The sequence below is a fragment of the Bos javanicus genome, chromosome 5, assembly GCF_032452875.1.
Source record: "Bos javanicus breed banteng chromosome 5, ARS-OSU_banteng_1.0, whole genome shotgun sequence".
NCBI classification, from domain to species: Eukaryota; Metazoa; Chordata; class Mammalia; order Artiodactyla; family Bovidae; genus Bos; species Bos javanicus.
Window position 1 is genome coordinate 112,884,684 of NC_083872.1, and position 24,193 is coordinate 112,908,876.

At 50.6% G+C, this 24,193-nt stretch overlaps 1 protein-coding gene and 1 non-coding gene across 8 annotated transcripts in view; one reads left to right on the forward strand and one right to left on the reverse strand.

Annotated features, from left to right (window-relative positions):
- The window catches only part of ZC3H7B (zinc finger CCCH-type containing 7B), a 69,528-nt gene that overhangs the window by 17,658 nt on the left and 27,677 nt on the right, over positions 1-24,193 (forward strand). For 6 of the 7 annotated variants that reach the window (XM_061418633.1, XM_061418634.1, XM_061418631.1 and 3 more), the window contains exons 2-5: positions 18,233-18,291; positions 22,007-22,040; positions 22,179-22,376; positions 23,203-23,361. In XM_061418633.1, the coding sequence (XP_061274617.1) occupies positions 18,239-18,291; positions 22,007-22,040; positions 22,179-22,376; positions 23,203-23,361 (444 nt within the window). In that variant the 5' untranslated portion in view covers positions 18,233-18,238. Of the gene's footprint in view, positions 1-13,244; positions 13,440-18,232; positions 18,292-22,006; positions 22,041-22,178; positions 22,377-23,202; positions 23,362-24,193 lie in introns of all 7 variants that reach the window. The other variant, XM_061418632.1, reaches the window with a different exon arrangement.
- On the reverse strand, positions 4,566-4,638 carry TRNAG-UCC (transfer RNA glycine (anticodon UCC)). Its single transcript has one exon. It is a non-coding gene; the product is annotated as a tRNA-Gly (tRNA).

Consider the following 24,193-nt stretch of genomic DNA (forward strand, 5'->3'; position numbering starts at 1 on the left):
TGGTAACCTCTAGGAGAAGCCCAGTGCCAGGGGATTGGGACAGGAGACTCATATGAGAGGAACTTTGTTGTTCAGTGGCCCAGTTGTGTCTGACTCTTTGCAACCCCATGGACTGCAGCATGCCAGGCTTCCCCGTCCTTCACCATCTCCTGGAGTTTGCTCAAACTCATGTCCATTGAGTCGGTGATGCCATCCAACCATCTCGTCCTCTGTCGCCCCCTTCTCCCCCTGCCCTCAGTCTTTCCCAGCATCAGGGTCTTCTCCAGTGAGTTGACTCTTCACATTAGGTGGCCAAAGTATTGGAGCTTCAGCATCAGTCCTTCCCATGAATATTCAGGACTGATTTCCTTTAGGATAGACTTGTTTGATCTCCTTGCTGTCCAAGGGACTCTCAAGAGTCTTCTCTAGCACCATAGTTCGAAAGCATCAATTCTTCAGTGCTCAGCTTTCTTTATGAGAGGAACTAGGGGAGTTTATGCAGAAGGCAATGGCACCCCACTCCAGCACTCTTGCTTGGAAAATCCCATGGATGGAGGAGCCTGGAAGGCTGCAGTCCATGGGGTCGCTGAGGGTCAGAAACGACTGAGCGACTTCCCTTTCACTTTTCACTTTCACCCATTGGAGAAGGAAATGGCAACCCACTCCAGTGTTCTTGCCTGGAGAATCCCAGGGACAGGGGAGCCTGGTGGGCTGCTGTCTATGGGGTCGCACAGAGTCGGACACGACTGAAGCGACTTAGCAGCAGCAGCAGGGGAGTTTAAATTTTTTTAGTAACTTCACAAACACCAATCCAGCGATTAGCTAGTGGCCAGCTGTTATGAGTGCTTTCTCCTGGATAAGCTTATTGAATCTTTATGATAGCCATATACAGGTGGGTGCTACAATTATCCCCATTTTACAGATGGAGAAATTGTGGCACAGAAAGGTTAAATGTCATCCTGTAAGTGGCAGAGCTGGAGGGCAAACCGGGGCAGTCTGGCTCTTGAGTTGGCCCACTTGGGGACCAGGTGAGGCTAGGCAGGAGGGAGGCAGGAGACTCGTGGGGCCGGTGGTGGTACAGTTGAGACAGCAGAGGGTGGAGGTGTCCTCTGAGGAAGTCTGACTGCAACTTCAGCTGGGGTTGATGAAGTGACGGCTATGTGTCAGCTCCCTGGAGCCTCCACGGAAGCCAGCTCCTTTCATCACATTTAATGGTCCATAGAAAACGGGCTCGTTTTCCTTTTCTCTGTCAACACCAGCTATGGGGCTCCTTCCCACCTTATTTATTTCTCCTAGTAAGTCTGTTTCTTTGCAAGCGCCCTGATGGCTTCTGCAGGTGTGTTAACGCCATTTTACCATCAGGCCTTGGAGGCCCAGAGGGAAGGGGAGGCAGCCTTTCTGCATCCAGGAGCTGTCTAGAGTTGACTTCAGTTCAGCAGCATTTCCTGAGCTCCGGATCAAAGCCTGAGATTCAAGCTTGATGGGCACAGCGGCTACAGCGCCAGCAACCACCACAGCTGGACGCAGCTGTGTGCCCACACTGTACTTGTGCTTTCTGTGTGCCTTCTGTTACCAAACCTGCTAGCAGCCCCATTTTGCAGAAGAGAAGACTAAGGTTCCCAGATCATACGACTGAGGTAGAGCAGGAGGGTCAGGGGGAGCCCGAGCCCGAGTCGGAGGTCTTAGCTGCCCTGCCAGAGAGATGCTGTCAAGCTGTTTCAGTTTCCAGGGAGCTCTTTGCTTTTCCTTTTCAAAATATTTATTTATCGATGTGGCTGTATGGGGTTTTAGTTGCAAGATCTTCATTGTGTCATGTGGAATCTTTCCTTGCGGCACGAGGACTCTCTAGTTGTGGCACACAGGCTCCTGAGCGTGCGGTCTTGGTTGTCCCGCAGCACATGGGATCTTAGTTCCCTAACTAGGGATTGAACCTGTGTCCCTTGCATTGCACAGTGGACTCTCAACCACTGGACCACCAGTAAAGTCCCTTGAGCTCTTTTCTTACCTGCCTGGAAACCCTAGTTATCTGACATGTGTGTCTAGTCTCTCATTCATCCTCATGATAATCCTTCATGATAAGAGAAATCTCTGTTAGTCAAAAGAAACCAAGGGGCGACCCACCCACCCTCCAATTCTTCCTGCTTTGTCCACAGTGTGACTCAGAGAGGGGACCAACCGGGTGTCAGATACCCTGAGACCGAGAGCTGGGGTCAGCCAGCAAGTGTCTATCGAGCACTTCCCTGAGGGCTGCAGGCAAAGGTCGAGACTGTGACCCTTTTCAGAGGCTCCTCTAAGCTCTGGAGCATTCCGTGTCAAACCCTGTCCCTCTGCAGGCAGAGGGGTCCAAAGTCCTGGCTTTCGTTCCCCGCTCCAGCACACACTAGCTGCGTGAGCGGGGCACCAGCACCTCCTCAGTCTTGGCCTTGGTCTTCTGGTCTGTGAAATGGCCTTGCTGATTCAGTCCCATCTGCCTCAGGTTGGCTCTGAAACTTAAATGAAGGAACTTTGAAAGTTATAAAGACCACCCAGTGTGATGGCCATGAATACTGAATAACCTCCAGAATGTTCCTGAATCTTCTCCACTGCCCGCCTTGATCTGGGCCTTGACCACAACAGCAGGCAGCCTCCTAACCTTCTACTTTTGCCTCTTAGGACCCACTCCCAAGGCAGCAGCCAAGGGGTCTTCTCAAAATTTAAAGGAGACCCTGTCAGGACTTCCCTCATGGCCCAATAGTTAAGACTTGCACTTCCACTGCAGGGGGCATGGGTTCGATCCCTGGTCAGGGAACTAAGATCCTGCATGCCACACAGCCAATATATAAAATAATAATAATAATAATAAATATTTTAAAAAATAGATGAGATTGTCAGTCCTCTGCTGAAAACCTTCTGGTGGTTTCCCAGCACACGTGGAGCACAGAGCTGGCTCTCGCACAGAGTGACCTGCGTGTAGCTCTCTGACCAGCTCCAGCCTGTCCCCTGCCCCTTTTGCTTCCTGCTTGACCTGCTCTCGTTCCAGTCCTGCAGCCTCAACTGGCCTTCTGTCTCTTCCTTGAACATTCTAAGCTTGTTCCCACCTCAGGGCCATTCCCCAAGCTGCACCCGGTGCCAGGTGCGCCCTTACCCACCTCCCGTGTCCCCGTGACTGGCTCCTTGTCTCTTAAATGCCACCTCTCAGGACAGGCCTTCCCTAAGCTCCCAGCCGCCCCACCCCCGTCATTCCCTGCCACGTTCCCTATTTTAGTCTCTGTGTAGCTCTTATCTATATCTCTGCTTGTCTTGTGCATTTAACACTGACCTTTTTATTTGTTTTTCCACGCCTGAACCACAAGCTCCCCAAGGCCAGGGACTTCATTAATCTCATTCCCTCGGCTCCGGTAGAGCCCACTGCACTCAAAGGTGTTCTGTGCTTGTTTGTTGAGTAAATGAACAGTAGTAGCAGAGTGGTCCAGAAGAGCCCTTGCCCAGAAAGAGTGGCCTAGACAGAAAGCAGGGCTTCCCTGGTGGCTCGGCGGTAAAGAACCCACCTGCCAGTGCAGGAGATGCGAGTTCCATCTGTGGGTTGGGAAGATCCCCTGGAGGAGGAAATGGCAACCCACTCCAGTATTCTTGCCTGGAGAATCCCATGGACAGAGGAGCCTGGTAGGCTCAGTCCATAGGCTCTAGGAGTCGGACACGACTGAGCACACAGGTGTCATCATTAATCTTGCAAGGTGGATATCATTAGGTCCATCCTATAAAGGACAAAACAGATGCTCAGACTGATGCCATGAAAGCTAGCATGAGTCAGGGCTATGATGGGAACCCAGCTCGGGGCCCTTTGCACTGCTCTGGCCTCTCTTCAGCCCATGATGCAGGCAGAGCAGCTCATGAAACTCTTGGTGCTCAGGTGTTAGGACCACAAGGATTTCTTCTCCCATGAACAGGAGCAGTGACTTCAAATTGCTCAAAAAAATAAAAAAAAGAATAGTAAGCAGTCAGTCGGAGCTCTGGGACCCTGGTTGAGTTCTGTTTTTTTTTTTTTTAATGTGTGCATGCCCATAACTCCCAAGAGTAAGCTTCTGTTACTTTTCTATTAAAAAAAAAAATAAAACAAAAGAGTTATTGTTCAAATGTCTCACTTGAGCAGCATAGCAGGTGGGTCTTGATGGAGAAGCAGGAGCAGAGCGTTGGTTCCCTGGAGAGAGATGTAGGTTTGAACCCTTCTGTGCAATTGGGCCCTTAGGTTGCTGGGAAGAAGAAAGACAAGGTGAAGAAAGTATTGAATCAAAGCCATTTGGAGCCAGGGTGCTGCAGAAGGGTGGGGATTAGGCCTTGCTGCTGATGCTTGCTTTTACTTTGGCTTATGGTGGCGCGCCGGAGGAGGCCTGGGGCAAGTTTCTTGAACCTTGGTTTCTGTTCAAGGTGGCCAATTAAAAGAAACAAATTACAGGTTGCTGAGGCCTGTGGGTATCCATTGCATGTCCATTCCTGAACATACGTGCAGCCCGCTTCCCTGGGAGCAGTGTGGCCTTGGACAAGTCACAGAGCACTCCAAGCCTCATTTTTTGTTTTTTGGCCGCTCCACGCTGCATGTGGGATCTTAGTTCCCCGGCCAAGGATCGAACCTGCACCCCCTGCATTGGAAGTACAGAGTCTTAACCACTGGACCACCAGGGAAGTCCTCAAATTTCTTTATTTTTTTAATAAAAAGACTTTACTTTTATAGGCCTCGCTTTTGGGTGGAAAGTGGGGATAAGAGCACCTATTTTTGAGATTACTGTGGGGATAAATAACCTGATCCTGAGAGCAGGGCTTCTCAAGCCCCTCTGTACTGCAGACCTGTCAGGCAGCCTGGGGCATCCATGAATGCCTTCTCAGAATACTCTTTCTAGATGCATATGGTAAAAACACACAGGATTACCAAGGAAATCCATGCTCTTGAACTACAGTTTGGGTCTCTTTTAAATCATTGCACTAAAAAATAAGAACTAGCAGTGAGTCTATGTAACTACCAAAATTTCAAAGTTGGGGTGAGCGTGAACCAAGATTTTGTTGTGTCTGCAGCAGCTGAAATGTGACAGGGAAAAAGCTGTGATTTCTGTGCCTGGCGCTCTTGGGGTGTTTTTCCTGTGTTCCTAATTGGAGGGGAATGGTCAGTATGAGGTAGAAGTTTGTGAAAAAAGTTGTGTTTTCCCAGACCCCTGAAAAAAGGTCACAGACCCCTGAGTTCTCTCCTTGGGACCCAGGTTCAAAACTCCTGCCATAGAAGTGGCTGGACACCCAGCAGATGACCTCCAGAAATGACTTCCCTGGAGCAGAGGGTTGTCCATTGGACAGATGGGGGATGGAGGAGGATGAGGGGAAGGGATAAATGCAGACCCGGCGAGCTGACGAGTGAGGTCAGAGACCATGGAATTAAAGCCTTCCCGGTCTCTCTGGGTAGCCGTCGAGGGCCTGGTGAGTCAGGAGAAGTGCCAGGCATGGAGATGACGTAAGCTCAGATAGTGTTCGTGTGGTGTGTAACCTGTCTGCACACTGTGGTGGGGCGGTGAGTGCCGGGGGTTGGAGGGGGAGGTGGAGTGCAGGTCCAGGCTGAAGGCAGCCTGTGGGGGTGGGGGAGCACTTTTGAGTTGGGAGGTGACACTATCTGAGCCCCAGAACCCACTGCCAGAGTTCAAAGCCCAGTTTCATCACTTAGTAACTAACCCTGGCAGGTCACTTCATCTCTTTGTGCCTTGGTTTCCTCATCTGTAAAATGAGGGTAATAGTGGTACCTTCCTAAGGAGTGTTATAAGGATTAAGCGGTATACTTAATGTTATATATAGTGTCTTATAGTATGTTATATATAGTGTCTTATAGTATGTTACATATAGTATCTTACTCTCTTGGTATATAGTATCTTACTCTCTTGGTATATAGTATCTTACTCTATTGGTATATAGTATCTTTTTAAAATTAATTTATTTTATTGGATAGTATCTTAGTATAGCATTATAGTTAAAGCTCACCAGGGCTTCCCTGGTGGCTCAGTGGTAAAGAATCCCCCTGCCAATACAGGAGATGCAGGTTCAATCCCTGGGTCGGGAAGATTCCATGGAGAAGGAAATGGCAACCCACTCCAGTGTTCTTGCCTGGGAAATCCCATGGACAGAGGAGCCTGGCTGGCTCCAGCCCACGGGGTTTCCCAAGAGTCAGACAAGACTTAGCAACTGAACAAACAACTCAGAATAATATCCGGTAAGAGAAAGTGCTCAATAAATGGTGACTGAACTCTGCATCTTCACTTTTATTCCAGCTTTCATGAGACTGTACTTACTCTGAGTGTATTTTTCTGTGCTGCTGAGAGATAAAGCAGATACAGCTTCTTCGTTCAAGGAGCACCTAGTTTAGGGAGAGAATGGGAATATGAGCACATACTTTCAGTTAACTAGGATCGCTGCCGTGCTTGTGAGCTTGGGGAGCTGTGCTAGGGTGGACTTTGGGGCAGACAGCCTTCCTGGTAGAAAAGCCACCTCAGCTGAGCTTTAAGAAACAGGCGTTAATCAGGGTTGTTCTAGAAAGAGCCGGCAGCTTGAACAGGAAGCTGCGTGGTCCAAAGTTGCTGGAATGTCACATTCCAGACCGGGCCACGGGCTCTGTGTGCCCTGGATGAACAGCCTGGCCTTTGTCCTCCTGGTAGTGGGTGTCATGGAAGGTTTTGTTTGTTTTTAACTTTTTATTCACAGGAAGTCGCGAAAATGGTAACAAAGGGTTCCCTTTACTCTGCTTCCCTTGATGGTGATATATAGCCAATATCAAAATCAGAAAAATGACATTGGTACATTACTGGACCACAGAGCTTATTCACTTTTCACCTTTTTTTTTTTTAATTGATTTATTATTTATTTGGCTGCGCTGGGTCTTAGTTGTACGGTGCTCGGTGCTCAGGAACTTCACTGTGACATGTAGACTCTTAGTTGTGGCCTGTGGGATCTAGTTCCCTGACCAGGGATTGAACCTGGGCCACCTGCATTGGGAGGGTCGAATCCTAGCCACTGGATCACCAGGGAAGTCCTCACATTTTTTTAAACCTACATCCATGTGGGTGTGTGCACGCATCTGGAAGGGTTTTGAGCAAGGGAGTGATGCTGATATGTGAATTAGACAGAGATCCCTGACCAGCAAATGGCAGCAGATTGCAGGGAGCACAATGGTCAGAGGTGATGGAAGGCCTGCTTGTGGAGGTGGTGGGAGAAGTGTGGACAAGCGTTTCAGAGGTAAAGCTGGAATTGGAGATTGACTGAGAGAAGGATGATGGTTGGATCTATAACTAGAGTTGGAGAATGACGGAGGAGGAGCAGGATTAGGGGAGAAGCTGCTGAGTTAAGTCTGGAATGTATTGAGTCGGAAAGAACACTCAGCTCAACTGGAATGGGTACCAAGGAGGACTTTCTGAACACGGAGGCATCCATGTTGGGTCTTAAAGGATGAGTAGGAGTTGGCTGGGGGTGTGGCTGGGGAGGGGGAGGGCATTCCAGGTAGAGGGTTCAGGATTAGGAAAGGCACAGAAGTCATAAGCAGCCTGGGTATTGGGCATCTGGGTAGCATTTCCCACAAAGTAAAAGACGCGAATCTGAAATATTGGGGAGGGGGTGAGCCTGGTGGGAGGAATAGATTTGTGAGTCATCGACATGACTCATGAGATCATGAAATGCAAGAGCTCATCTAGGGGGAGCAGGTGGAGTGAGGAGACCAAGAGCACTGTCCCTGAAGCTGAAGACCTGGGCGGACGAGGACAAGGACCCACAGATGCAGCCAGCAGTCCCAGAAAAGGCCAGTGAAAAACTGGCCCCTCCTGGACTGAGCAGGTAGGAGGTCCCTGGGACGAGGAGGATCCTTGGCAAGCACCCTCAGTGGAGTGAGCGTGGGCTTGTCGTGAGTTGGGGAGTGGAGTGGGAAGTGTAGATGTGGAGACAGAATAGACAACTCTTTCACAGAATGTGACCAAGAGAGGGAATCAAGTTTGTGCTCGCCAGAAGGGGATTCGGGATCTGAGGAGGGAATTATTTTGAGGGGTGAGGAAGACTTGAGTGCGATGACAGATGGAGGTTCCTGGGGCTAGGTCTCTTTGCTTAACGGGCAACACTAAAGGTAACGGCCATGTGCGTGGGCTTGAGGGCCAGGCTGCTAGGGTTTGAATCCCAGTTCTGCCTAGTTCCAGCTGTGTGACCTTGGGTAAGTCACTTAACTTCTCTGTGCCCTCTGCTTCTCCACAAAATGGGAATGATAGTAGTCCCGATGTCATAGGATTATGCAAGTCTTAAGAAAGGTATTATGTGGGGTGGGAGGTGGGTAAGTAAGTGTTAGTCGCTTAGTCATGCCGACTCTTTGTGACTCCATGGACTGCAACCCACCAGGCTCCTCTGTCCATGAGATTTTCCAGGCAAGGATACTGGAGTGGGTTGCCATTTCCTTCTCCAGGAGATCTTCCCAACCCAGGGATTGAACCCAGGTCTCCTGCACTGCAGGCAGATTCTTTACCGACTAAGCTACAAGGGAGGGTGAGAGGGAGGCTCAAAAGGGAGGGGACATATGTATACTTAAGACTGATTCATGCTGATAGATGGCAGAAACCAACACAATATTGTAAAGCAATTATCCTCCAATTAAAAATAAATATTAAAAAAAAAAAGAAAGGTATTATGTGTATAGGGATCATGACAGTCCCTGGAACATCATAATCACTGAGGAAATATTATTACCTGATTGTGTATCTTGGTATCAGTTTTTTCATTCATTTATTCAACACTCATTCATTCTTATCTATGTAATGCTTGGATTGAATGAATTGATACTCATTCATCCATTTCTTTTTCATCCAAACCACCATTTCCTGAACACTTGCTCTATGTCAAACATGGGCCAGACGTTGAGATTTTGGAGAACCTAGCATAGTCCCTGCCTGGTCTGAGGAAGATCTGAGTCTCTAAAATTCTGTCATCTTCAAACCCTTCTCCAAAGTGGGAAAAACATCGGGTTTCCTTCGTGGCTCCCAGGTCAATGGTTTGGTCTTTTTCTTAGGAAGGACAGTCCACGGATGCTTTGGCAGTCCCAGAGCACTGGGTTTAAAATCAGGCTCCTGGTTCCCATTTGGCCCCTGTCCTGCTGTTGGCGTCAAGTCAGTCATCTCATTTTGTATTTTAGATTACAAGGCAAATACTTTCTCCCTGCAAAATGTCCAAACCCTGCTGAGGCATTTAAAGCAGAAGGGAACGTGGTCTGTGTGCTCTTGCCTCTTGGCAGATCCTAGTTCCCAGAAAGAACCAGTGAAACTGGAGAATATTCTCTCAAATGCCTTCTTTATATAAACACACATTACACACAGATGTAATCATACAAACCCAAATGTTCTGAAATCTGTTTCTTTTTTTCCTTTCTCAACCATGTACAGAGGCATTGCCATGACAGTACCTATAGATTAAATAGCTGGTTGTATTCCATAATGTAGTAGTTTGATTAAACCAGTTCTTTACTGATGGACATTAAGGTTGCTTCTAGTTATACAGTACCAGAAAAAGGGATAATCACTGCACTCCCATTTTATTTATTATTTTTAAGGTTTTTTTAAAATTTTTCTTGAAGGTTAATTGCTGTACAGAATTTTGTTGTTTTCTGTCAAATCTCAACATGAATCAGCCATAGGTATACATATATCCCCTCCTTTTTGAACCCCCCACCCCGCCATTTCCCTCCCTATCCGACCCCTCTAGGTACAGTCCCATTTTAAGTGTGAAGGAAATCTTTTCCAGAAGCCCCTTGGCTGATGTCCCCTCCTTCCTATTGGCCAGGATGATGTCACATGCCCTTGCCCAAGCCAATCACTGGTAAGGAAAAGAACCATTATGATCGGTTTAGCCCAGTGCAGGTTCACCTGCCCGGCTGTGTGCAGACAGAGGAAGTGATGCTGGCTGCTGGGTAGGCAGCTTGCTCATTTTGGTAGGTGTTGCTTCACAGAGACCTCACCAGTTCACAGGCTGAGTGCGTTACGGTGTTGGAGACTGCTCTTTCCTTCACCTCATTGACCAGGCTCTCTTCTTTCATTAGCCTCATAGGTGAAAAGAGTTATCTTGTTGTTTTAACACGTTTTTTTTTTCTTTAAATTATATTTATTTATTTTGGCTGTGCTGAGTCTTCACTGCAGTGTGTGAGCTTTCTCTAGTTGCAGAGAACAGGCTTCTCACTGCAGTGGCTTCTCTTGTCGTGGAGCGCAGGGCTATAGGGCTCAATAATTATGGTGCATGGGCTTAGTTGCCCCGGAGCATGTGGGATCTTCTCAGACCAGGGATAGAACTTGTGTTCTCTGCATTGGCAGGTGGATTCTTAACCACTGAAGCACTAGGGAAGTCCTCTGAGTATCTTTTCTTAATGAGTTATGTTCCTGTGAATTTCCTGTTTATATTCTTTGCCCGTCTTATTTTTTTAATTATCATAATAATTTTATTTATTTTTTATTGTGCTGGGTCTTTGTTGCTGCAAGGGCTTTTCTCTAGTCGTGACTCTGTAGTTGCAGTGTGTTTCCTGTGAATTTCCTGTTTTATGTTCTTTGCTCCTCTTTTTAAGTAATCATAATAATTATAGAATAAAAATCAGTTCAGTTCAGTTCAGTTCAGTCGCTCAGTCGTGTCTGACTCTTTGAGACCCCATGAATCGCAGCATGCCAGGCCTCCCTGTCCATCACCAACTCCTGGAGTTCACTCAGACTCATGTCCATCGAGTCAGTGATGCCATCCAGCCATCTCATCCTTTGTCGTCCCCTTTTCCTTCTGCCCCCAATCCCTCCCAGCATCAGAGTCTTTTCCGATGAGTCAACTCTTCCAATGAGGTGGCCAAAGTACTGGAGTTTCAGCTTTAGCATCATTCCTTCCAAAGAAATCCCAGAGCTGATCTCCTTCAGAATGCATATCTTGTGTCAAACATGTCATTGAACTTTCACAACAACCCCTGACAGTAGCTACTATTCCTGTTTTAGAGGCGAGGGAAGTCAGACACTGAGAAATTAAGCAGCTCATATGCAGTTAATAGGGAGCCAGATCTTGGATTTGAACCAGCATGCCCCTGGGTATGAGGTCACATACCATGCTGACATATTGACGGAATCGTTTTCTGTTGGCTCTTTTAATTCACAGCTGTATTTCTGAGACGAGCTCATTTGAGTCAGGTCCCACTTAGAATTCCTAAATTACCAGAATCTGGACCCAGAGCTGGGGGGAGGGGACCGCCCAGTCTGGTGGTGGGATTCTGGGGAGATTGGGGCCTTGGTTTTCTCCTTGGACTTTTTTCTTTAGAGGGAAACAAGATTTATTTGGCTTACATGCTCCTTGCTCTTTCACCAAGTGCCCTCTCCAAGCCGTGCCTGACCCTCACCCTGGAGGAGCTCACTCCCTCTTTGGCTGAGAACCAGTGATCTTTTAACCACTGTCTTCGTCCGCTGTGGCTGCTGTAACAAAATCTTATAGCCTGGGTGGCTTAAACAGCAGACATTTATTTTCTCACAGTTCTGGAGCATAGATGACCCAGATCAAGGTGCTGGCAGATTTGGTTTCTACTGAGCACTCTCTTCCTTCTTACAGACGGCTAGCTGCCTTCTCACTGGCCTCGTCTGGCCTTTTCTTGGTGATGCCTGCCTGTAGGGAGAGGGAGGGAGAACTGTGTGGTGTCTCTTCTAATAAAGGAATTAATCCTATCAGACCAGGAGCCTACCCTTATAGTCTCATTTAACCTTAATCACCTCCTTCGAGGCCCTATTTCCTAACAGTCACATTTGTGGTTAGGGCTGCCAACATGTGGTTTGCGGGGAACACAAACATTCAGTCCGTAGATTCTACTCTTCCCACTTCCCCAAAATTCATGGTCTCATCACATGCAAAATGGATTCATTCCATCACATTAACCCCCAAATTATCAACTCGTTCCTGCATCAACTGTCAAGTCCAGAGTCTCATCTGAATCAGATATGGTTGAGACAAGAGGGATGATTCATCCTGAAGTAGAATTCCTCTCCGGCTGTGAACCTGTGAAACCAGGCAAATCACAAGCTTTCAAAGCACAGTGGTGGGATGGGCATGGGACACATTCTCCTTCTCAAAGGGATTCACGGGAAAGAAGAAAGAGGTCACAGTTTCCGAGTATGTACAAAGCCCAGGGGGGCAAATTCCATTTGATTTTAAGGCTTGAGAAGCATCTTCTTTGGTTTGATGTTCCTCCTTCCTGGGCCCCTGGGGCGCAGCATCACCCCCACAGTTCTGCCAGCACTTTGCCGCCCCCAAGACTCTGGGCTTGTAGAAAAGGAAGCAGTGGCCCCACCCTTTGAAATGGAGCAGGTGGCCCTGATGATCCCTGAATCACCTTAGGGTTATATTTCCTTTTTCTTAAAGAATAGAGCATGTATGTAGCCACATAGCTCTGTTGTCTTGTCCTGTAGAATTTCAGAAGTCCTCCAGCCTTCTCTTCACTCTTTTTTTTTCTTTTAAGCTCAAGAAGAAACATGATCTCTTTCCCCCCAGACTTTAAGCTTTTTATTTGTATTGGGGTGTAGCCTATGAACAGGGTTGTGGTAGTTTCTGGTGAACAGTGAAGCCACTCAACCACACACACATGTATCCATTCTCCCCCAAACCCCGCTCCCATCCAGGCTGGCACCTGACATTGAGCAGAGTTCCGTGTGCTCTACAGTAGGTCCTTGGGGGTGATCCATTTTAAATATCGCAGTGTGTATATGACCTTCCTGAAGTCCCTAACTATCTGGCAGCCATACGTTTGTTTTCTAAGTCTGTGAGTCTCTTTTTGTTTTGTAAGTTCATTCTGTATCATTTCTTTTTAGATTCCACATATAAAGATGCCATACGATGGTTCTCCTTCCCTGTCTGACTGACTCCACTCAGTATGACAATCTCTAGATCCATCCATGTTGCTGCAGATGAAGTTATTTCATTCTTTTTAATGACAGCCTGCCTTCATTCTGCCATTCAGTTTTCTCTGTCCCCTTCAGTTCAGACTGGCATTATTTCTGCTGCCATAATCCCATCTCTGTTTCTGATTTCTGCTGATGGCTGGTTTGAGCTGTACTAATCTCCTTACCAAACAGTTGTTCAGCCACACACCAAACAGTTGTTCTGGTGTGCTTTTCAGAACACTCCTCATTTTTTTTGCAATATGGATACATTCTGGCTATAGATATGGATAGTTCTGGTTCCTTTTGTTAAACAATCCCTCCTTCCATTTATCTCTCTTCTCTGCATTTTAGCATAAGCAATAAGGAGGACCCGTGCCAACACTTCTAGACTTGGCTTAGACTTGGCTTAGACCCGCTGCCTCTATACTCCTCTGCTAAATACCCAGTTTCATCACTTGCAAAGTCTACCCTCCACCAAGACAAGAACACAGTTCAGCCAAGTACTTTGTCACTTTTTAACAAGGATCACCTTTCCTTCAGTTTCAGGTAACCTATCCTTCATTTTCATCTGAGTTCTTACCAGAATTGCCTTTCGTGTCCATGTTTTTACCAACGGAGAGGCAGGAGACTATGGTTTGATCCCTGGGTCGGGAAGATCCCCTGGAAGAGGGCATGGCAACCCACTCCAGTATTCTTGCATGGAGAATCCCATGGACAGAGGAGCCTGGCAGGCTGCAGTCCACGGGGTTGTAAAGAGTCGGACGCGACTGAGCACACACACATTTTTACCAGCAGTGCTTCCATGGCAGTCTAGGGGGTTTTGGTAGCGTGCACCTCAAAACCTTTTCAGTCTCTACTCATCACGCAGCTCCAAAGCCGCTTCCGTATGTTTAGTGTTTGTTATAGCAGCACCCCACTTCTCAGTACCAAAATCTATATTCGTCTAGACAGTCTGCCAGAACAAAACACTGGATCAGAACCCTCTGCTCGTGACCACATGAAACCTGAATTCCTTCCTCAGAGGCTGTGTCTCCAAGTACAGTCAGTCACACTTAGGGCTTCAACATATGCATTTGGCCGGGGACACAAACGTTTAATTCATAACAACCACGGGTAAAAATGTTCTTCCCAGGGGAGGGAAACTGAGGAAAGGGGAGGCATGTGGGGCGTTCGGTGCCTCCTGGGGCTGAGGGGGGGGCCTGTCTTTGCTCACCTGGCATTTGTTAAGGCGGCTGTCTGAGGCCCATCTCTCCAGGCCTTTTCACCCAGGTCCCACCATCCCTACATGGTCATGAACAACTTCCCTAGCCTCTTGGAAGCACTATTTTCCTGCCTGATGGGGTCGTAGTGAAACTTAAGTAAATCTCATTTGTTTAATGACAACACGTTTTCATGTAGGGCAGAGCCTTCCTACTCACCATGCTCCCCAGTACCCACCCCAGGCCATCCACACTGGCCTCCCTGCTCCTCCTCAAATATGCCAACCAATTTCTACCTCAGGACCTTTGCACCCACTGTTCCTTTCCCCCAAACATTCACAATGACGTGTACCCTCTGGTCACTGAGGTCTCTGTTCCCGAGTCCCCTATATAATTATAGCACCCTGTCACTCTATCTCCTTATTTTCTCCTTCATTATTATGATTTAAATCTATTTGTTCCTTTGATTTTTAAAAAATATTTATTTATTAATGTATTTGGGTGCACCGAGTCTTTCATTGCATACGGCACGCAGGATCTTTGATCTTCACTGTAGCATGTGGGGTCTAGTTCCCTGACCAGGGATTGAACCAGGCCCCCCGTGTTAGAAATCTTAGCCACTGGACCACCAAAGTCCCCTAAATCTAAATGTGGTGTCCCTGCTCCCCCAGAACATGTGCTCTATAAACAAGGGGAGACTTTATCACCTTTGCTCATTGCTGAATCCTCAATAGGCCCACAATGGGGTGGCATTTCTCCGGCGGATTGCAGGTGGCTGGGGGCTCTTCTAAGGCTCCTCTTCTCATCTGCATGTAATGGACATACTGCAAGTGTTGACTTGAATATTCAGCATAGGAACTCTGATAACGGCCGTCATTTATTGTCTGCTGTGTACCAGGCCCTGTGTACCAGGGGTGCCTTCTGTGTATTAATCCTGTTGGTGGGCACTAGTTGTAATCTCCGATTTACACAGCAGGAAACTGCCACTCAGAGGGGATTGGAACCCCTCTGCGTAGCCCACGCGCATGGCCGCGCTGCTGCCTTGGGAGTTTGGTGGTCAGAGAAACGCATTAACGCCCACCGGCAGCGGAGCCTTCATACTGCCTGGGGCAGAGAATAAAGAGAATGTTTATTCCCTGGCATGAGGTTCAGATTTGTCAGGAATTACCGCTAGGATGGTTACAGGCAGCATTTGTTTCTGTTAAGTCTGTTCAGACCTCAGGACCTAGAGAGCTGACGCAGAAACGCGTCTGTGACCCCCGAGGTTTTCTGAGAAGACCGTGGGCTGAATGGGGCCCAGAGGGGTCGCAGTGGGGGAGCAACAGGGCACGTGTTCCCACGAAGTGTGCGCTGGTGTGGGGAAATTGACCAGCAAAGGTCAAGAGAGGCTCTTGGCTGAGGAGGACGGGGTCTGATCTGTGGTTTGAAAGACCCCTGTGATGGCATTGAGGAAGTGGGGGCAGGCAACACCCCAGGTGGTGGGGAGGGACGGATGAGGAGACCATGAGTGTGGTGGCCATGGGCATGGCAGCTTTGGGGGTAGACACTCTGGCCACGCCCTGGGCTGCTGGTGGTCCAGGCCGGCATGGTCCTTCTTCCCTCCCATCCCCCACTCTCCCCCAGCTTCTTGGCCAGTGCTGGGCTGCCCTGTTGTCTTTCCACCCAATGAGCCTGTCTTCCAGGGCAAGGGTTGGGTCTGACCCCAGGCTCCCAGGAAATGGGATAACTGAGTGTGTGATAGTGCTGTTGGAGAGAGTAGGAGCAGCTCCATGGAGGAACCGGGCTTGAAAAGATGGATGGAGTTTCATTAACAAGGCGGATAGAGGAGCATGGCAGCATAGGCGGAAGGAACGGCAGAGGGAAAAGCCTGGAGGCGGGAAACCCCCCAGGCCTTCTGGCTGGAGCCCTGATGTGGGGCATGGGTGTAAGGATGATGAGCGCTTGTATCACAGACAGGGACACCGAGGGCCAGGACACCAACCAAGAGGCCCGCTCGGGGAGGCACGGGCAGCCTGGGGCCACTGCTGCCCGCCTCCTGCAGGAGAACAGGGTCTCACCGGTTGGGTCCATCCCAGGAAACACTCGCAGCGTCTTTGGAAGAGGGAGTGGATGACAGACACTCGCACGGTTGTTGGACTGTCGCTCCGAGCCAGGCCTTCCGCACGTGTCATCTTCTGAACCCATGACAGCCGGCGCGTCGGGAGCACCATCAGCCCCACTTTCCCCATCCGTCAGGCATGTGACCAAGATCCAGAGTCACGTGGTGTGCAAATGCTGGCCCTCATACCCAGGTCTGAGTCCAGAGTGCTGGCCCAAGGCCCTGGCAGGGCCAGCAGACGCATAGTGAGTGCTTGCCAGTGGCCCCAGTCCTGCCTGGAGTGGGAACAGGTGTGAGCAGCGCTGCTCTGGGAGCCTGAAGACGCGGCATGGCTCCAGCCCTCCTGGGATGGACCGGCGGGCGGACCAAGGTTCCCATGGCCTGAGCTCCTCGCTCTTAACGCTCTCATCAGTCTCCTTGGAGCCTCAGGGGCACCCTGCCTGACCTGGGCCTCATGGCATCTCACAGCTTGGAGTGTGGGTAGGGCTGTGGCCTCTGACAAGCTGGGTTCCAGCCACGGGTTAAGTGACCTTGGGAAAGAGACTTGATTTCTTTGTGTCTCACTCTTCTCATCTGAAAAATGGGGATAGTGACCCCCTGCCCGCTTACCTTATGTGAGGACAAGGTGGTCCAACCCGGAGTGGGGAATAAAGAACAAAGAAGCAGAGAATTTTTAGAAAGTATCAATTTGGTACACTTGCTGCCTCTCCAAAGCAGTTAGGTGTTTTTTAATGCTTTTTTAGACCTCTTTGCCAGTGAGGCAGTGAGGACCCTCTCCCTGTGTCTGCATATCAGCCCTCTGAAGATGTTGTGTGGGGCTGAGATATGAAGCCGGAGGGGTCCTGCAGTCCCCGGCTGTCCCATCCCCGAGCCTTGCCTGAATCCTCTCACAGTAATGGTTTGATGGGCAGAGCCTGGGAAGGGCCTGGAAGTGGCTGGGATAGAAAGTGCTGGGCAGCAGGGCAGTGAGTGCCCCAGACTCAGTTTCTCCCCTGGGGTAGGCCTGGCCCCCTCGGGGCTGTCACTGGGCGGGATCAGCTGAGCTCCATGGTGGCATGGAGGAGGAGCCCAGCAGGCTGTTTGGATCTGGCCAGGAGCTTCCAGCTCCCGGGGAGGAGGGGGGGCCCTCACCTTGGGGATACCAGACCCCTAGCTGCTCTGCCTGCGCCTCCTTCTCCTGACGCACCCCTGCCTTCCGTTTTCACTCCCTTCATCTCTGGAGCAGATCCCTGCACGAGTTCAATGCCATTCATTTGCTCTGCAGCCTTGGGCCACCCCTCAGCCTCTCTGAGCCTTGGTCTCCCCTCATCCATAACATGGGGAATTCACACCATCTCACTGAAACGGTGTGGGTACCAGGCCACCACGGCCTGGTTGTGGTGGAGGCCAGCCAGCTTATGACGAGGGCTCCCTGAGCTTCAGTTTCCTGGTAAAATGGGGACAAAGTGACACCCACCTCAAGACTTCCCTAGAGGTCTGGTGGTTAAGACTCCGTACTTCCAATGCAGGGGGCATGAGTTCAATCCCTGGTCAGGGAACTAAGATCCCATATGCCACATGATACCGCAAAAAAAAAAAAAAAAGATACCCACCTCCTTGCAGATTCAGTGAGCCTGATACAGAGTGCCTGGCCCACGTGTGATGCTACACTGTAGCTGTAATCATGGCCATGCTGGCATTTTCTGTGTTTCTTCTCTCTAAACTATGCCTGCTGGTAAAGCAAGACTTTCCCCTTGAACTTGAGGGTGTCCTGTGCAGTTTGGCAGCCCCAGCCACGTATGGGGAAGGGGTGGTGGCCTTCACGAACCCCCCTGTCCATTGAAGGTGCTGTACAAACTCAGGGTCCAGGGGAGGTGCAGGTGTGGATGGAGAGCCGTGCGCTGGAGGTCTATGTGGCCCCCGAGATGGGTCACCGCCTTCAGGGACGCCCTGACACCCTGTGAGATGGGGTGAGCAGGGAGTAAGGGAACACACGGTGGGAAGGCGGGTGTAGATGGCGACCAGCCCTGCTGACTTCCTGATGGACGGCGTTCTCTCCGCAGAGACTGATGGAGAGGCAGAGACGGAAGGCGGACATCGAGAAGGGGCTGCAGTTCATTCAGTGAGTGTGTGTTTGGGGCGGGGGGGGGGGGCAGGGGTCGGAGGGTGGCACATCTTCTCCAGGGCTCCCGTTTCTTGCTTACTGAGCTTTTGCTGTTCTGGCTGCCCTGTGTGTTGGGGAGTGAGGAGGTGGGACAGGTTGGGAAGGGGCTGGCGGGGCGGGCCCCGGGGGTGCTCTTAACCCTGAGCCATGATCTGCACACGTGCACACGCTTCCTGACCTGACCCTGGCCACCCTGTGGCCTTGTCCAGCATATCATTTTACCCTCCCTGTCCACGCATGCTCCTACGCTCCCTGTTAATTCTCTTGCTTGTCTGTGCACATCCCATAATAAGTCAGTAGTCTTTGCTTGCTGAGCACGTCTTTCTATTCCATGCTGGGCCCTTCACATCCGTCGTTTCTCTCATCTTCACAACGGCTCAGTTAAGCAGGTGGTTTTATCTCCATTTTGCAGATGAGAAAGCTGAGGCTCAGAGAGGTTAAGAAACTGGTTTAGTCACACAGCTACTAAACGACGGAATTCTAACCTGGGTCTTGCGGACTCCAAAACCCAAATTTCTTTCCATTATTTGCCCCTGGTACCCATATGCCATGTTGTTTTTTTTTTTCATCTTTTTCTTTACACACAAAATATTTTTATTAACTCTTTTCTCTCTCTGAAATGGACCCTCAGAGGCACGTTTATCATGACTCTGATGAAGTGTAAGCTCCCAGCCCCTCATTTGTAAGAGTTCTTTCCAAAGCCCTGAAAGACTGCCTAGCAATTCTTCGTTTCTCATTTTGTGTCTTTATCTTAAATATGACTGCCTACAAAACTGGGGTTTGCACATACGAACCCTCATTGTTGTCATTCAGTAGCTCAGTTGTGTCCAACTCTTGCGACCCCATGGACTGTTAGCCTGCCAGGCTCCTCTGTCCATGGAATTTTCCAGGCAAGAATACCGGAATGGGTTGCCATTTCCTCTTCCAGAGGGTCTTCCTGACCCAGGGATCAAACCCACATCTCCTGTGTCTCCCGCACTGAAGGCAGATTCTTTACCACTGAGCCACCGCAAAAGCCCCACAAACCCTCATATACTCCCTGATTTTGTGCTCACGCAGACCTGCAAAATGCAACCTGCCTTTTCAGCACAAGCTCGGTCCTTTTCTACACACAGACACACACACACATGATCTGCTCTGTGTTTATATTCTCACAACACGCTCTCCTTCCTCAACTTGCAAAACGGCCACTTTTCCTGGCTTCTGCCAGCTCAGAGCTGTGGCCTCACCCTTCTTCACAGGGGGCTCGTCTTCCATCTGGGGGAGAGCGTTGATCTTGGTCAAATGCCCAAGTTTTGCTCAGAGGCCATTCTGGAGAACAAGGCAGGCCTTGGGAATCCTGTCTGTCATAAAAATTCTATCTTCAAGTCACTGATTTCTGTGTAACTGGACCTCCAAGCCCCAGTCTTCAGCCCCCGTCCCGGTGCCCCTGCTTTCTGTGGTCTCAGCGTCTGTGAAACAGAGAGAATGCCCCTTCCTTCTCCAGATCGTTGCGCTTGAGGTCAGTGTTAGCTCCGTGTCTTCCTTCCCCTTCCCAAAGGGGAACTCTGAGGAGGTATAGCAGTGGGTCACCCTCCCAGGAGCCCACACGTTGGTCTCCTGAGGGACTACAGGTTATACAGTCAGGCCTGCTCCTTTGGAAATGGCTGTTTCCTCGTGTGCCGACCTCGTGTGCTTCTCTAGGCACCAAACACCATAGGAGCCATGAAGTGCTGCGGACAGGTGGGTGATGGGCTTGTGTAGAGCCTTAAACACCAGAATAAGGTGACCTTAAGGACAGAGTGTGACCTACTGAAGATGAAGCTGAGGCTGGAGGAAGAGAGGCTGGAGGTGGAAGATGAGTTAGGAGGAGAGCGGCGGGCAGCCACGGCTGAGCGAGGAGGGACAGGCCCTGGTTTCTGATGGTGGGCGGCAAATGAGAGGGTGGGTGGCCGGCCCCACTGTCACAGTCAGGGACACCTCCCCCTCCCCACAGGGGACCTCCGGGGTCTCCACTCACCACTTGTCACTCACCAGCTTAGGCTGCCTTTAATGAGATCTTACCTGACCAACCAGGAATTGAACCCATGCCCCCTGCATTGGAAACACAGAGTCTTAACCACTGGACCACCAGGGAAGTCCCTGTGTTAGTCGCTCAGTCGTGTCTTACTCCTTGCCACCCCATGGACTGTAGACTGCCAGGCTTCTCTGTCCATGGATTTCTCTAGGCAAGAATACTGGAGTGGGTTGCCATTTCTTTCTCCAGAGGATCTTCCCAACCCAGGGTTCGAACCCACATCTCCTGCATTGGCAGGTGAATTCTTTACCGTCTGAGCCACCAAGGAAGTCCCTAAGCTGTTCTTTTTTGCACAGGTATTCACAGTGGCTCCAGGCAGTAGAAGGAGCCCCAGCCCTGCTCTCTGGCCCTGGCTTGGACCTGCTGTGTGACCTTGGGCCTGTCACTGCCCCTCTCTGAATGTCTGGTTTCCCCTCTGTGACATGAGAGACCAGAAGACAAACCCCAGCTTCCCTTCCAGTGCTGCCTTGTAGCCTCACAAATGTGCCTTGGGCTCATGCTTGCTTTCTCCTTGCTTTCTCCTTTCTCCCTGAAGCCCCTTCCCCTCCCTTCCTTTCTTTCACACTTTCTCCTGGGCTCAGCTGTTCTGAGCTGGCATTGTTTTGGCAGGAGAGGGTGCCTAAGGTCCCACCTACTCTGCTGAGTTTGGCAAGAAGGGTTAGGTTCTATGTGCTGGGCATTGGTTGGGGTTTGTGTGTCTTGTGGGCAGGGACAGAAAAAGTGCAGTGACTCCCAAATGAATGGCCCCCAAGGTAGACTTTGGGTGCTGCCTGCGAATCTGAAGTTGCAAGTTTGGTTTGCAGGGACATGGTCGTACCCAGGGACTGGTTTCTTAGGCAGAGGACAGCCAGCCAGAGCTCCTTCTCAGCAATGTGCACCTGGAAAGGTCTATACAGTCAAAGCTATGGTTATTCCAGTGGTCATGTATGGATGTGAAAATTGGACCATAAAGAAGGCTGAGCGCTGAAGAATTGATGCTTTCGAATTGTGGTGCTGGAGAAGACTCTAGCGAGTCCCTTGGGCTGCAAGGAGATCAAACCAGTCAATCATAAAGGAAATCGACCCTGAATATTCATTGGAAGGATGGATGCTGAAGCTGAAGCTCCAGTAGTCTGGCCACCTGATACGAAGAGCCAACTCATTGGAAAAGCCCCTGATCCTGAGAAAGATTGAAGGCAACAGGAGAAGGGGGTGTCAGAGGATGAGATGGTTAGATAGCATCATCGACTCGATGGACATGAATTTGAGCGAATGCTGGGAGATAGTGGAGGACAGAGGAGCCTGGCGTGCTACAGTCCATGGGGTCACCAAAGAGTCGGACATGACTTAGCGACTGAAAAACCACAGCAGCACCTGGGAAAGCCTGGCTGCCAGGCCTGGGGCAGAAGCAGGACCTTCCACCATCCTTTTGTAGGAAAGAGAGGGGCAGCGTGGTGTTGATTTAGGGGATAAAAAACAAACTGCTGTCCCCTCATCTCAGTCCACAAGGTGATGTCTGAGGTCTGAGCTGGGGGAACCAGCTCCCAGGCATGGTCTCTAACCTGTGGCTCTGGTTCCTGGGTCTGTGGGAGGCTGAGAACCCTGGGCCCGTCCAGACCTTGTGTCCTTTTCCCATAGGTCAACCCTACCCTTAAAGCAAGAAGAATATGAGGTGAGCATCAGGGGCTGGGCTGGGGGAAGGCAAAGGGCAGGGTGTCCCTGGTGGGGGACATGGGGCTTGGGTGACAGGGCCCGAGCTGGGTGCAGAAGACCCCCTGAGCACCCTCATCCCCACGCCCTGCCCCGGCAGGCCTTTCTGCTCAAGCTGGTGCAGAACCTGTTCGCTGAGGGCAATGACCTGTTCCGGGAGAAGGACTACAAGCAAGCGCTGGTGCAGTACATGGAGGGGCTGAACGTGGCCGACTACGCCGCCTCCGACCAGGTAGCCTTGCCGCGGGAACTCCTGTGTAAGCTCCACGTCAATCGGGCCGCCTGCTACTTCACCATGGTGAGCTCCCCCCACCCGCTGGTCCCACCCACACGCCCCTGTGGCTGCTCCGCCCCCATGCCCCTCACCCCCGCCCTGTGCTCCCAGGGCTCTCAACCCCAGCACACAATGGACTCACCTGGAGAGCTTTTAAAGGACTAATACATAATAAAAAGTGTTGTCATGATATGGAGCCCAAGCCCTGCCCCAGATGAGTTAAGTTAGGTTCTCCGACGGCCTGGGCCCTGGCAGGAGTCTGTGGGCCATCAGAGCTGAGGACCGGCGCCCTTATCACCATCTCTTTCTGCAAACCTCCTCCCCATCCTCCACCACCTTCCTCCTTTCTCCAGACTTCAGGTTCTGCCTTTCCCTCATTCTTGCAGCTCCAGCCTTCTCCTCTTGCCTGTCCTCGCTCAGGGCCTCAGTCATTCCCCAGATCCTACGGGGCTCTGCAGTGGGCTCTGCCGAGGGTTAGGGTTAGGGGAGTCAGGGCTGGATGAACGGGTCTACCAGATGCCCGTTCACGGTGTGTTCTGTGTGCTGAGCCACTTTCCTGATGTTGCCTCCTCTGGAGATGCCTGTGTTACTTGCAGTCCATGGTCTTCTGAGTGGCCGGGCTCATGACTGTAGAGTTCGAAGCCCTTCCCCTTCATGTCCTGCCAGGGCTCATTGGCTGGACAACAAACACCCTTGATTGGGTCTGAACACCAGAGCTGTCTCCTGGAGCCCTTGCCCCCGCCCCGTCTGCGAGGAAGGGAGGAGGTTGGTCCTAGGTCCCCGTGGAGGCAGGAGGCTGAGGGAGGGCAGGTAACAGGCTGACGGGCGGCCCCCTGCTCCTCTCTGGCAGGGCCTGTATGAGAAGGCGCTGGAGGACAGCGAGAAGGCGCTGGGCTTGGACAGCGAGAACATCCGGGCGCTGTTCCGCAAGGCGCGGGCCCTGACCGAGCTGGGGCGCCACAAGGAGGCCTACGCGTGCAGCAGCCGCTGCTCCCTGGCCCTGCCCCACGTGAGTGCCGCCTCGCTCGCGGAGGCCAGGCTCCCCATCCTCTCTGGGCCCACGCGCCTCACCCCTCTGAGCCTTGCTTTCCTCCGCTGAGATGCTGATATTAACACCAGGCACTGCTAAACATATACTTGTGTATCAACTTACTTAATATTCAGGTTCTATATTAATTTACTTAACCCTTGAGAGAGTCCTGTGAGATAGACGCTCTCATTATCCCCATTTTAAAGATGAGGAGACAGAGGCATGGAGAGGAGGGAACTTACTGAAGATCCCAGTGAGGGGGCAGGGTCGAGACTTGAGCCCAGTAGTCTGACTCCTTTTATATACATACATACATACACACACACACACACACACACATATATATATATATAAAATTTTGGGGGGCTTCCATCGTGGCTCAGCTGGTAAAGAATCTGCCTGCAACACCAGAGACCTGGGTTCAATCCCTGGGTTGGGAAGATCCCCTGGAGAAGGGCGCGGCTACCCACTCCAGTATTCTGGCCTGGAGAATTCCAAGGACTGTAGAGTCCGTGGGGTCAGGAAGACTTGGACATGACTGAGCGACTTTCACTTTTATTTGTTTTTGTCTGCGCTGGGTCTTCGTTGCTGAGTAGGCTTTCTCTAGTTGCGGCGAGTGGGAGCTACTCAAGTTGGGAGCATGGGCTCTAGAACACAGGCTCAGTAGTTGTGGCTCACGGGCTCAGCTGCCCCGGGGCATGTGGGATCTTTCTGAATCAGGGATTGAACCCATGTCTCCTGCATTGGCACTGAGCCACCAGGGAAGCCTGAGCAGTCTGACTGTTTAATCTCCACCCCTCTCCTAGAGTCA